We start from the raw sequence: 14,670 nt of genomic DNA, 5'->3' as shown, positions 1-14,670 counted from the left end.
CTAGTATTTTCTGTCCTCTTTCCTGTTGTCTGCAGTTTATTGTATCTGACACTTTCCTCGTTTATCGCACATTTAAGTCCACATTTTGCAATAAAGCGGCTTTATATGTAATCAACGCTTACATGTAGGAGGGGAGAAACCAGAACTATGGACTTGTATTCGAAATCACGGAAAACAACTCTTGACCGTAGAGCCTAAGGGTGGCTTTACAAGTAGTCGTCCAAGTAGTCGCTCAATAGAGGAAATGCAAGTAACAACCGTTCCGTGTAAACACAACCCGCAGCTGGGTGATGAGTGAGAAAATGGCGCGGACGGCTTCCATTGCAGTCAATAGAAGCCATCCGTCCCGCAATACTCCGTGCTGTGAGCACAGCGGACGTATCGCGTGATGCGCTGCACTGCGCATACTTGCCAGCAGAGACTCTCACGCGGATCCGGAGAGGCGCATATGGGGTCTCTGGGTCTGATTCTGACCCGGTCGTGGGCATGAGGCCTAATTGTGTTTTATTCCTTGGTTGCTTCTGATTAACAAGTTTCCTTAAGGGGCTCCATAGATTTTCAATGGCCTTCAGATCAGGGTTATTTCCTGGCCATCCTAGCAGTGGAATACGATTATCCTGAAGCCACGTTTTACAACTACATGACGGGGAGCCGAATCCTGCTACAATATAAAGGCCTCATTATCTTGGGAAAGATCACATGCAGAAGCTTTGGTTTGGGCTCAAGTGTGTCATATAGTATTTTTGGCGTTTTCAGTCCCATTGATCACATAAATCCTGCCTGCACCCTTTGCTGTCATCCCTCCCAGGATCCTCGAGGATCCCAGAACTAACTGGGGGCTTCATGGTAGCTATACGGCAATCGGGATGCAAATCATCTCCAGTTGGTGTTCTTGCATACTTTTATGCTCGTATCACTGCTGAATGGGAAGGTTTTGGTCTCCTCACTCCGGATGATTCTGTCTTTGTTCTTCTGTCCTGCTAACATGGTTTTTAGCCCCCTGTAATCTTTTCAACCTTTGTTTGAGCAATATAATATATTTTTGGGATTCTACCATTTATACCAGATTCTTTCACCCGATGTCGAGCCGTTCTTGCCCTCCACTTTATACCACATTGAGACGGGTCACGTTTATAGATGATTTCCTTGGGTCACCCATCCACAGTCTATTATATCTTCTATCACCTCCTGCTGTTGGGCTCCCTTTCCTGCTTTCATCAGTCTGGTCTTTGAAGTGGCAGAGTCTTCTCCTACTTCTTCAAAAGTTTCCTTTGGTGAGATTTCCATCATAGGTGTAGCTTTGTTTGCATAAAATTACTACTTTCCATCACTTTCTGGTTGACCAATTAACCCTTTTCAGAGTTCTTTTTACTAAGTTCTACAAAGATAATAAAAAAAGCGACCAAGTTGATAAGTCGCGCCACGGAAAGACCGATGTTCTACTGTCCTCTCTGATACATGACCTTGAGAGCTGACTGCTACTGTGACCCCAATGGTTCTCCAAACAGTGGCGATCATTGGTTAGATTCCCATCAAAAAAGCCGGTTCATATCCCCCTGAGGATGTTTTCCTTGCTTTTTGTGCACTGTATATATTAAATCTCCATAGTCTATATTGATGCATATTACGCAACAAAATAGGACATGCTGCTTAGTCTTTTTTCGCGCGTGTTAAAAAAAAATTGGTGTGAGTGGCCTAATAGAAATCAGTGGGCTTTTAGCACCATGTATTACACACATGGAACATACATACGTGATACGCCGGTGACATGCGCCCGTGTGAGTAAGCCCTTAATTGGAACCGGCATAAGTTCTGCCCTCCATACAGATATGGGGCAGGGGACCTATAGACATCATAGGGATTGTAACAATCTAGAACAATGTCTGAACTAGAACTAGAACCTGCACATATGATGATCATTTATAAGTATCCAACACCACCCTACATTTTCCAATATCACCTGATTCCTCTGTGTACTGGGAAACCCAGCCTATTACATTTACAAGGTTATTGGGTTGTGGCCTGTTAAGAACTGTTCTATTTGTGGGTTTTATTAGCTGACTCATAGTAGATAATTAGTATAAATGAGCGTCACTGACTGTGATTATTCTGATGTAATCCTATATGTGACTGACATATACAAAAGATGGATGTGTGTGCTATATGATGTAGGTCGTAGTAAATGGGTTACGATGAAGCTGCCTCTTATTACCAGGCCTTTACTACCTTCACTGAGCTGTAATACCAGACACAGCCTGTGAGCAAGAGTGGAGCTGGGGGAAAAAAAGTAGACTGTTTTTTTTCTATAGTACTGGGTAACATCTTTTTAAGGGGGTTGTGTAAGATTTGGGGGGGGGGGGGTCAGCTTTTTTTTTTCTTTACAGCAACAGCGCCACTCTTGTCCATCGGCTGTATTTAGTATTGCACAATTCACTTTATCAGGGCTGAACTACAATACTGGGCATGCCCTGAGTGAAGGTGTTGTGTTTTTTTTTTTTAAGTCCAAACTTGAAGCTGTTCTCCAGGACTTTTACTATTGATGATCTATCCTCAGGATATATCATCAAAAGTTGGTCAGAAAGAGTCTGCCACTCAAGATCTCCACCAATCAGATGATTCCCAGGCCCACTTATTGTATACAACACTGGGAGCAGATACTGCTGTCAACATTGCAGTGGCCCAGTTGGATACTGCAGGCAGAGCTCCTATTGAATTCAATGGGAGCTGTGCCTGCTCTACCAAACCTAACCACTGCCATACTGACAGCGCTATCTGCTCCCAGTGCTGTCCAAACTAACAGTGGTATTGGGAATCAGCTGATCCGAAATCGCTAATCAGTAGTAAAAGTTTTGGAGAACCCCTTTAAAGAGAACTTGTCATGTCCTATGAGCCTTATAGACTAAGATTATGGGCTCATAGGACAAGAAAAGCTGAATCCGGTGATGTGACTCTCAAATTCGCCTGCCTCCCTATTCCCTTGTTGTCCGCTCACGAAGTGAACGCTCTTTGCACTGAGCGGATGCCTTCACTTCATTGCGTGGAAGCACACACAGTTCTCTTATTATGGGCAATATTTGCATGCACACGCAATGAAGAAGTCTGCTCATTTGCGGGTAGAGAGCGAGAGTACAGAGGCCAGGTGAGGCTGAAAATCACATCCCTGGACTTGGCACCTCCTGTCCTATAAGCCCAGAATCCTGGATCAGGAATAAAAAGGGGTTTCTGGGGAAATACTATTGATGACCTAAAGGTCCACCGCTTGGGATCCTGGCAGATCAGCTGATCAGGCACAAGCTGTCAGAGCCACAACACTGTGCCTGCAATTACAAGCACCAGCCACTACATGGCAGTCGGAGCAGCAGCTTTCACTCTATTCCCCTGTGTGTAGCGGCAATGATGACACCCAATCAGCTAATTGGCTGGGGTCCCGAGTGGCGGACCACAGTCAGTCAACTATTGATAACCTATCCTGAAGATATGTTGTCAAAAGTATTTTCCTGGAAAAAAAAAACTCTTAAGTTCACTTCCAAACCAACCTGGTAGCCCACTTAGGGCTGTTTTCACCTTACCCCTATGGTGTATGTTATAAGGGCAGCTGGTGAGCTAATAGAAAATGCCATGCCTCTTCTGTACCCTACATTTGGCTTCTGCTTGGTTTCGATGCATTGCTATTTTTGTGGACCTGGGGGGACTATCTGGCTGGTTTCTGACTACAGATTGATCTATCTTTCCCTCCACAAGGTATCTGGTATCAGCGTGACCGATGGCAAGGACCAGCTGGTGGTTTTCCACACAAAGGACCGAAAAGACCTTATTGTATGTCTATGTCTTGCTGGACAATCCCCTCAAGACAGTCGTGTGGGAGAAGTTGTCGGAGTCTTGGGCAACCACTTCAAGAAGTAAGTGTGCGGTGGCAGATCGTCATAATAAAACTAGATCTAGAGATGGCCATACACATTAGATAGCTGTGGTAGAGTTATTCCTCCAGATGCCTCCATATACATGCACGCTTGGCTCGGACAAGCCTCTGTGTGTTCTGAACTTATCTCTCTTGATAAGAAAAAGATGGGGCATGTTGGAATCAATCTACCTGATCCTTCTTAAGCACCAATCTGCTGTGGGGGGAAAACTGGGGAACCCTAATATCAGATCATTGGTTGTTCCCACCAAAAAACACTGCGTTCACCCAACATTTATCTAATGAAGACTTATTTTTAAAGCTATGTTTTTGATTGATTTGTTGTTTTTTTTTTTAAACATTTTTTTATTTAATTTTATGGAATCATTTTTGCAATGGGGTTTACTTAAAAATATTGGTCTGTTTGTCTTCTGCAGCTTCTACATATCACAGGATATAAAAAGTCTACACACCCCTGTTAAAATGCCAGGTTTTTCTCATGTTAAAAAATCCGACAAAGATGAATAATTTCAGATTTATTTTCACCTTCAGTGTGACCCGTTATCTCTACAATTCCATTAGAAAACAAACGTAAAACTTTTAGGGTAAAACATTTAAAAAGCTAAGTAAAATAATGTGGTTGCATAAGTATGCACACCCTATAACTAATACTCTGTCTTTTTGGACTGGTGTCTAACAGCATGTCTTTGCCCACTCTTCTTTGCAAAATCACTCCAAATCTGTCAGATTGTGAGGGCATCTTGTGTGCAGCGCCCTCTTCAGGTCACCCCACAGATCTTCAATGACATTGCAATCCAAGTCTCAGTAGGAGATCCATCAGTGAAGCCGGACTGTCTGCTTAAGGCCCGTTTACACAGAACAATTATCGCTGAGAGTCGTTTAAATCCCCGCGCTCCTGCAGGAATTTGAGGAATTGTTGTTCCATGTAAATGCATGCAGCGACTGAATGAGAGTTCAGTTTTTGCATGCAGAAAACCAGAATGGCGTGCTGTTTACAGTGAATGGACTCGGGTGGGGAGAGAACACTCTCCAGTTGCGCCGCCTCCATGCCGGCAGCGCTTTTAGCGTGGCTGGCAATACTCGCTTCTGTGTGATAGCGCAGAAGTCGGCATCAATAGGACAACGGGTCGAGCATCAATGTGTTTGACTGTCCCATTGAAAATAATGGGTGATGCGCTCCAAGGGAAGCGAAAAATATGACATTCAGCTATTCTTTACCTCGCTGAGGCCTCAGTAAGGCAGGCATTTTTATGTGCGTATGTTACCTGCGTTTGCGATCCACCTCTATATAAAACTAATGCTTTTCAATGGCAGCGGTCATATGCCCTATATATACCTGCACACAAAAATGCACAGCAGTAAATATAGGGCAGTAGATTTTAAAACGCAGGTAACTGCGGCATCTGTCTTTTTTGGATGTGAAACCCCCGGATGCGACAGCCAATGATTGAATTCAATGAATGGGTGAGTGCTGGCTCTGATTGGCTGAGCGCAGGAACCAATCACAGGCAGCTCTCTGCTGTCATTCAATAGCTGAGAGCTGCCTCTGATTGGTCTGCTGAAAGCACTTCAGAGCAGTGCAGGGAGAAGATGTGGCTGGATGCGCCTGAGCCCCGACAGCTGCAGAGAGGGGAATATATATTATTTTTATTTTTTACACATTTTATAGATGATTTTCAGGGAAAATCACTGCAGGGCTCGCCAGCAGTCCATTGCTTTCAATAGAACCGGCTCCATTGAATTCAATGGGAGAACATTGTGATCCTCTGCTACAGCTATGGCAGAGGATTTCTTCATCTCCGCGGGGAGTCACGTTGTCACTGGACATGGTCACAGCATTGTCACAGTGTTTAGTGACAAGAGGACTCCCTGCGGAGCTGAAGAAATCCACTGTCACAGCTGTAGTAGAGGATCGCGATGTTCTCTGTATGTCAGTGGGGCCGCTGTTGCCGCTGGCCCCATTCACCAAAGGTCACAACTATGGATGTGACACCATTCAGGGGTTCACATCCAAGGAATCCCCTGCTGCAGCTGTCACAGCCGCAGCAGGGAATAGCGGCAGCGCACTTTAGGTGCACAAAAACGCAGCCAAGTGCGTTTTTTTTTCCCTTTATGACACCCACTTTGGTCACGTGTTTTGGGGGTTTCTTTGGCATGCGTTTTTGCGCACATAAATTTGCGCCCATCTAACTGAATGTATTCCCTCTCTGTATGACTCTATTCAGACGAATGGAATTCATATTCGCACGGGTTTTGTGTACTCGCAACGCAAACTCACAAGAGATTCACGCTCGTGTGAATGTAGCCTTAATTGCAGTTTCCATATACAGGGATATGTAGAAGCTGCGGAAAACAAACAGTGCAAAATTTGTAATAAAACCCTTCTGCAGAAATGATTGTCGGACCAAAATACACGCATTTAAGGGAAAAAAAGGCCCCCAAAGGCGTCTTTACACTCAGATTCTTGCTATGAGCGTTCTCTTCTTCTAGAAATATCATTTCAGGTTTAAGTAAATCTCTAAATGCTGACTATTGATTCTGATCTGTCGTATCGCCCTGCACATCCCGATTGTGTAGATGGCATAATATTCATGGGAGTACAGGCCTGTAAATTCAATATGACCTCGATTGAGGCACAAGTAAAACAGTTTATGTGTGCGCTGGACCAGACCATTACTCGCCACTACAAGCTATAAATTCATGGCCGGTGTGGAGCGCTGCTGTTGAATGCTAGGGGTTTTCAAATCTATTGATTCGGCCTACAAACGCCCTTCCTGTATGTATGTCGTGGACAGTTTTCCGCTTCAGTGATATCACTGATATACATTTTAATGCATTAGTAATAAGAAATGTATATATTTCTATCTGGGGCCTCAGTCACCAGAGGAGGGGTACAGTCATGGGGGTGTGCGCTACCCAAAAAAAGGGAAATGGTGCAGAAGTGGAAGATTTTAACGATTGTGATCCTTCCTGTGATATTTCCTGCTTTGCCCATTTCTGTGGTTCTCCACTATCATTCCCGTCACATCGTGAGTGACACATCCAGCTGGAGGGGGCTCCATGCATCCCCCTGTCACTTCATGCTGGGCTGTCAGCTGTCTTTATTGCCTCCCACTTCCTCTCCATGAAGCTGCCCTCTCCGTCCTCCATCTTTATGTACCCCTCACGTCCTCTTAGAAGGCTTCGGTTACCTTCATAGATAACGTGTGCAATGCCGTTGGGCATTTGTAGACCTTTTTTTTTTTTTTCTTTATTTGCTTTTCAAGTGTTCCTTACCCTTTAAGAAAAAAGGGGGTAATACTTAGGAGAGAGGGGGTCTGGTTGTTTCCATGGCAGCTGCATCAGTATCTGAATAGATCTATGGAGAGGATGGAGAGCTTAATGAGCTCCACTAAAAAAACCCCGGTCAGCACCAGGCAGCCGTCCAAGCTCTTTGTAGCCATCAGCTTCCCTGCCTCATTCTCGCTCTTCTGCATCCCCCTCCTCCCTTTCATCCTGCGCCTCCTCCCTCCACCCTTTCATCCTCCTCCTCCTCCTCCTCTCGCTTTCCTCCTTTCTCTCCTATGAGACTGGTGAAGGGTCGGACACGAGGGGCACTCAGGAAATCGTTTTCCAGAATCGCCACCACGGCACTTACAGCCGTTCCTCGATATGCCAACTTCTCTGGTCTATGCTTGGCTCTTACATTTCGCCTCGGAAGGAGCCTTAAATATTTCCTCTCCTCCTGTATTACTCCTTTGTTCGGAGATGATATAAAAGCACAATAACGCCTTATCCTTTTCCACCATAAGTGACTAGCGAGATCTCAGCCCGTGTGATTACACCATATTAATCACTCTCACACTCGCCTCTCATCCTGAGATCACATGCCGGCATCGCTCACATGCTTTATCTTAGGCAGCTCACAACCAAAGCATGCACCCAGTTTAGCCGAGTCGAAAGTTGGGGAACAAATGGTTAAATAAAGCAATGAAGCACGGCAACTACTAAAAGTGCTGGATGTTACATAAGATGGCAGTAAAAGGAAAACTAGGCCAAGGTGACAAAAACATCCTCACCCCATGCAGGGGAGCAGCAGCAATTATCCCTGGAGGATTCTGACTTGGTTTTAATACAGGTCACCCGTACCAGTACTTCCGCGGAGCAGCAGAAGACGACTTCAGTTTTCCTAGCAGTATAGTCTCCTGCATCTGGCAATCTCTTCCTAGGCAGCTCACACTTGTGCGTAAGATTTTTAAAGGATATGTCCAGATTTGCATTTTCTTCCCCCTATAATCAGTTAAAATGGTTTTCTAGTTAAAAAAGTTCTGAAGGAACTTTGTAATAAGGTTTAAGTCAAAGGGTAGGGTTGCCATCTTTGTCACCAAATAATACTGGCCAAGGTGAAAGGGCCGTGTTTTAGTGGACATGGTTAGGGGTGCGGCTTATCATGATATATAACTTTTCCTCCATTATTCCAGTGGCCGCAGTAGTAATAGTGGCCACAATAGAAATAGTGGCCCCCTCTCAGTGGCCGCTGTAGAAGTGGTGCGCCTTTAGTGGCCCTAGTACGGATAGTGCTCCCCATAATAATAGTGCCCCCTTTTTGTGCACTCCGTACACCTGTACCTCTGGCTGGGCATCAACCACAACATGAAGTACTTTTAACTCCCTCTCTAGTTCTGGTCCGACCACTACTGATGTAATCAGAGACTCTAACGGCTCCCTCCAGCATCTGCGTTGAATACAGTAAGTGCCGGAACGGAGATGCCGGAGGAGAGGTCAGAGTCTGTGATTACGTCAGTGCTGGCTGGACTGGAGCCTCGGAGTGAGTTGAGGTACTTCACGGTGTGGTTGCTGCTCCTCGTGCTCCAGGCTAACAGTTATCTCTTACCAGCCATTAACCCATTCCCGCTGTAGGGCGTAAGTTTACGTCCTGGCAGCCTGGTACTTCCCGCAACAGGGCGTAAACTTACGTCCTGGAGATAGCACGGGATCACATATGATCCAGCGCTATCCCGCAGCGGGAGCCGGCTGTCAGTCACAGCCGGCGTCTCGCTGCAGCAGCGGGGGGACATCGGAGATGCGCCCGCCACTTTTAACCCCTTCCCTGCCGCGATCTAAGTAGATCGCGGCAGGGGAAGAGTTCACAGCGGGAGCGCGGCTCCCTCTGTGTCTCCGGCCGGAACTCGCGATGTCATCGCGAGAGCCCGGCCTGTCACCATGGCAACAGGACGCCAGACACTGGCGTCCTGTATTGCCTATGCCTGAGATCGCTGTATGAGCGATAAGGCATGGGAGAGCAGTAGCTCTGCCATGCCTTATAACAGCGATCATCAGGGCAGTGATTAAAGTCCCTCAGAGGGACACAAACAGTGTAAAAAAAAGAAAGATTTAAAAAATGAATTTAAAAAAATGTAAAAAAAAAGAGTAAAAAAACCATTTTTTATGCTTTTTCTCAGATTAGCATAAAAAAAGGTAAAAAAAAAATAAAACCCCACATATTTGGTATTGTCGCGTCCGTAACGATGCGTACAATAAGTTGCACATGCTTTTGACTGTGCACCGAAAAAAACGCTAAAAAAAAAGCTAAAAAACTGAGGCAAAATGCTCATTTTTAGCATTTTGCCTCACTAAAAACGCAATAAAAGTGATCAAAAAAGTCGTATGTACGCCAAAATGGTACCAATAAAATCTGCAGCTCGTCTCGCAAAAAATAAGCCCTCATAGAGCTCTGTACATCAAAAAATAAAAAAGTTACGTGACTTTGAATGCAGCAATTTAGAATAGAAAAAAGATTTCCAAAAAAAAGGGTTTTTATTGCAGAAAAGTGGGAAAACCTAAAAAAAATGTTACAATTTTGGTATCGTTGTAACCGTACCGGTCTGCAGAAAAAATGGAAAGTCTCATTTATGCTGCATGATTAACGGTGTAAAAAAAAAATAAAAAAATCTATGGCAGAATTGATGCGTTTTCTCTCTCTGCTATCATTAAAAAAAAAAATAAAAATTTTACAATATAGTCTATGTACCCAAAATTGGCATCGATAAAAACTACAGTTCGCCACGCAAAAAACAAGCCCTTATACGGCCGCGTCCACGGAAAAATAAAAAAGTTATGGCTTTTGAAAAATGGAGATGGAAAAATACCAAAAAATCGCTTGGTCCTCAACGCCAAAATAGGCCATGTCATGAAGGGGTTAATATGTCCAGTAGAAATTACTGGCAGCGGCCTTTGGATTTAATTACCGGCTGGGGTCAAACCCTACTAGAAGCACATAGCCGTAATGTGAGGTGCGCCTGGGTGCTTGTCTGATCTACACGGACCCTGCTCATTGCATGTCCTGTTCTTGTCCAGAAATACAGCTTTCAGAACAAAATTCTGTCCCGGGACTGGATGTGGGGAGTTGGGGGTATAACCTGCAATTGTTGTTCTCTGTCTGCTAGTTCAAGGTCCTGTTTTCAGGTTCCATGATGGCAAACGTAATCTTCAAACTACCTGATCCCCCAAGATGCATTGGTAATGTTTGACTACCCATGCTCACATGATCAGATCTAGCCAATCAGAGAGCAGTGCACTATGTGCATTAGGTAGTTAAAAAGTTGCTGCAACCATCTTGGACGGCCAAAAACAGAGCTCAGAACTGGTGGATTTGAAAGACTGCAGAGAATGACAACTGCGGGTAACCTACCACCCTCCCCCTCTGGTCCTCGAAGAACTTTGTCCTGAAACCGGAGTATCACGTTAAATAAAAATTTACAACCGTTTGGAATCTACAGTGCATATAAGATGATTACTACTAATTGGAGGCTATGATGGGCATTATTAACCCTGGGTACATTTACCTCATGGAGACTTAACAGGTTAAAAATAGGTGAGGCCTTAATATATGCCTCCAGTTTAACGTGTTCTGTGATTTGTCAAAAATTTACTGTGGTGAGCTATGCACCCCATATAGACTTCTTGCCTCCTCCTGCCATCATGGCTGCTGACTGGCGGTTTGCCTACTTGTTTGCCCCACTTGCTGCTGATTAGCGCCTACTTACTACGTGATACAACTTTGTAATTTTATTTCCAGCGCCACTTTGGGTTCCGCCCCCGAGGATCAAACTACACAAAATATGTTTATAGCCTGTAACCATTGAGGCACATTGGTGTGTATAGGGGTGTTATATAGACAAAACGATAGGAGATTTATAATTCGGGCTATTTTCCTTTACTTTTTATTTTCAATGGACTGCAAAACCAACTAAAAATGTATTGAAAAGCTGATAATACCCTTTATGCCTTATTCACACAGTCATTTTATCGCGGCCATTGGATTCCAATGTATTTGTCCAGATGGCCGATTTTTCAACTATATGAAAACATCGCGGCCAGCCAAGATAGGACATTGCGGCCAAATACACTGGCTGATGTTTTGACACGGCCGGAAAAGATAGATCTTGCCCTATTTTCCTGCCACAATCAGTTATCCGCTCCCATGGGCCTCTATGGGAGCTGCCGGCAAAGGAAGGGGAGGTGGGGGAGTTTAGCAGCGGCTAGTGCTGCTAAACCATGTCAGCCGGCTCTATTGAGCCAGTAGAAGTACTTATGCCGGCCAAAGGAATTCTGGGTTGCAGCATATATACGCCGCACCCGGCCATGTCCATGACCGAGAAAACGCGAGATTTTTCCGCGAACTGGTCACGACTTTTTTTCTTTCTGCGTTTTTCGGCTGCGAAACACATACAGTTGTGCAAAAGACGCCTTAAGAACACATCAGTGTTTGGGCTGATCTGTTTGCTCCTGTGCTGACTGCAGTAGTCACCGGCCGGTGTGCAGAAGGGCCGACGACACGCAGTAACTCAGACACTATAGCCTAAAGCTATACAGGTAATACTTGTCATGGGTCGGTTTCTACTTGTCGTTTTACTGTGGTTTTTCCTTCCATATATTGCGGTTTTCTGGTGTTTTTTACGTGCTTTTTAATAACTGTCAGCAATGCATTAGAAAACTGCACCCGTTGTATCACAAATTAATGCTTTGCAGTGCATTGAAATCACACAACTCCAAAAGCTGCACGGCTGAAAACGGCAGAGCAGAGCCGCAGCGATTCGCTGTAAATTGCGCTTTTAGAATGCGTTTCAAAACAATAAATCTTTATTTGTGGCGCTTTAGAAATCCAGGACAAATACCAGGTGGAAACCCAGCGGACGGCTTCTGTAGCCTCATGTTGGACTAGGATGTGCGGATCCATACGGTAAAGAAAAACTTTCAGAATCTGCCGCAGTGGATGGCGCTTCATGTATAGACACCCGTACGGTCACACGGCTGGTCTGTTGCACTAGTTGCTATAATTGATGACAATGGTGTGTTGCAACCTCCCATACCTTGTCTGTGTGCAGTAAGCCGATATGATCTGTTACATTGTGTCAGAGGATGTTGGGACACCAAGACAAAACTTCCTGTGTGTTACATCAGTGCGACCTGGGAGCTTACTGTATGTAGGTCACGGATGTCATACACGCCAATCGAGGCCTTTCTTTCGGGTTAATACAAATATTTGACATTCCATTTTCTCCTAACGATTCAGCGGTATTGATAAGATCATTTACACGAGCGAATAACATTAAAGGCGGTATATCTATAAATGCAGCGGTGTCCTGCAGGCTGACAAGTGACTACTGTAGGGGGAACCAAGTGACTACTGTAGGGGGAACCAAGTGACTACTGTAGGGGGAACCAAGTGACTACTGTAGGGGGAACCAAGTTTTTGACTGCAACATCCATTTGATTCAAAGATCTCTCCAAACTGAAATTGGGTACATGATGTTAAAGGGGTATTCTGGGCATTTACTATTGGGGAGCGATCCTCAGAAGAAAAGGAAAATAAATAAAGCGCCTACTTATTCCGCAGCGCTTTCAGGTAATTTTATTTATTACCCCCCACCACCACCACCACCAAGCTGAGCCGGATGTCCGCATTGGGGTTGGAGCTAAAAAGTGTAATACAAGTGTTTGCTTTCCTTCATTTTCAAGGGAGTGATGCCTTCTATATTAGACTTACACCTGAGACCCTCCCCGATTCCTAGGGGGTCCTGTGCACTCCTCTTCTCTATAGGGTCACTTCTCCCATCGGTAGTCAGATGGAATCGAGTGCTAGCCAAGCATACGCAGCCGCCGCTCCATTAATTTGCGATGGGGCTGACGGAAATGGCAAAGTACAAAGTGCTTGGCAATCAATGGAAGCCCCATTGAAATGAATGAGCATGCATGGCCATAGCTTCATTCAAATCTCCTCATTGCAGAGGCTGCAGCGAGCCCACCGTATGGAGGAGGGGGAAATGGGATCCACGTTCTGAGAACTGGTGGAGGTCTCATTGGTGAGGTCTTTCCAATCAGACTTATCACCTATCCTACTGATAGTTGATAAGTCTATGTTGGTACAGCCCCTTTAATTGTGGTCTAGTGTAAATACATAATCGTTTGTCTTGCGACAACGAGCCAATAACTTTTTAGGGAGGTGCGTTCTTCAGCGACTGTGAATATGAACCAGTAAACAACAAGCGCTCTGTGTAAAAGCGCACAACTTTGTGCGACTCTTCAGACGATCGCTGTCCCATTGGCGCACCCTATAAGCCGGCGGTTACCGTATGCATTTTGATGTCACTCCAAGCGTCACTGATGGAGGATTTGCATTGTGAAGAGGTTCTGTGTAATTAGTAGGCTGCTCATTTCTATGCATGAGAACAATAGGAGGAGTCGTGTCTTGAGTCTCATTAAACGTCTGTCATTTTTGTATCCTGCCAGCGAGAAGAGGCGTCTCCAGGTCACCGTGTCGCACCCAGTCCAGTGCAGCCAGCACGGCAAGTCCTGCTCCATCACTGTGGAAACCAAGATCAATCAAGCACAGCCTCACTTCAACAAGAGCCGCTCCGGCTTCACCTTAAGTGTGTCAGCCAATTAGACGCTGCGCACCTTATCGCAATACCAACTATCTCCGTGCCTTAAAATAGCCAACGACACAGGTATACGTTGGGGGACCGGTTCCTCCAACAACTCCATTGCGCAATTTTATCCCAGGTTCCTCAGCCTGCGGCTGTCTCTTTTTAAGAATTCTCTATATAATTATGTGCTGACAGGATTATATTTTTAGTAATAATTAATATGTAGGTATCTAAATTCTACAGCGATAAATCAATGGTAATTGCCTTGACCGTCAGTGGAAGTGTCATTTCTTAGTAGGGATGACAATGGCTTTGGACACGCACTGGTGCAAGGGTATCCAAAGTTAAGTGACTTCTACGGAATTGCAACGAGTCTCAGAATATCGCAACCCAAATGCACTGAAGGTTGCCCCACAACATGACCGCGCCACCCGCTGCAATGGCATTGCTGCAGACCGATGTTACGGTCTACTGGGCTTAGCTGGTAGGGCATTCCAAGGATGGTACTCCCACTGCAGAACAATTGACAGCAGCACAAAGCAGCGAGTATACGGTTTTTATGCGGTTCTTACGTAGCCATGTTTTTTTATAAATGGTGTCGGCCGGGTTTATCCGCTTGTCGATGTATTTAGCATTCTGGTATTTTTATGATATGTTTGATAGGTACCGTACACACGTTTATCAATGCAATGCAAAAATGGCATATAATGCTGCCCGGATGGCATCTCCCTCCAATAAATGTAAATTATTTAAGAATGTACGAATCTCTGTGGTAAATGATTTATATACTGCAAAAACCTCTGCGCAAAGACAAACCTGCTCTAATAAATTATTTATATCCTC

At 44.9% G+C, this 14,670-nt stretch overlaps 1 protein-coding gene across 1 annotated transcript in view; it reads left to right on the top strand.

The window, feature by feature from the left end:
- Nucleotides 1-14,670, top strand: part of MYO1D (myosin ID) — an 89,296-nt gene extending 74,626 nt beyond the window's left edge. Inside the window, exons 21-22 of the mRNA XM_066587491.1 lie at nucleotides 3,742-3,899; nucleotides 13,691-14,670. Of these exons, the coding sequence (XP_066443588.1) occupies nucleotides 3,742-3,899; nucleotides 13,691-13,847 (315 nt within the window). The 3' untranslated portion in view covers nucleotides 13,848-14,670. The remainder of the gene's footprint in view (nucleotides 1-3,741; nucleotides 3,900-13,690) is intronic.

The sequence above is a fragment of the Eleutherodactylus coqui genome, chromosome 13, assembly GCF_035609145.1.
Source record: "Eleutherodactylus coqui strain aEleCoq1 chromosome 13, aEleCoq1.hap1, whole genome shotgun sequence".
Lineage (NCBI taxonomy): Eukaryota > Metazoa > Chordata > Amphibia > Anura > Eleutherodactylidae > Eleutherodactylus > Eleutherodactylus coqui.
This window is presented reverse-complemented; position numbering and strand designations above follow the sequence as displayed.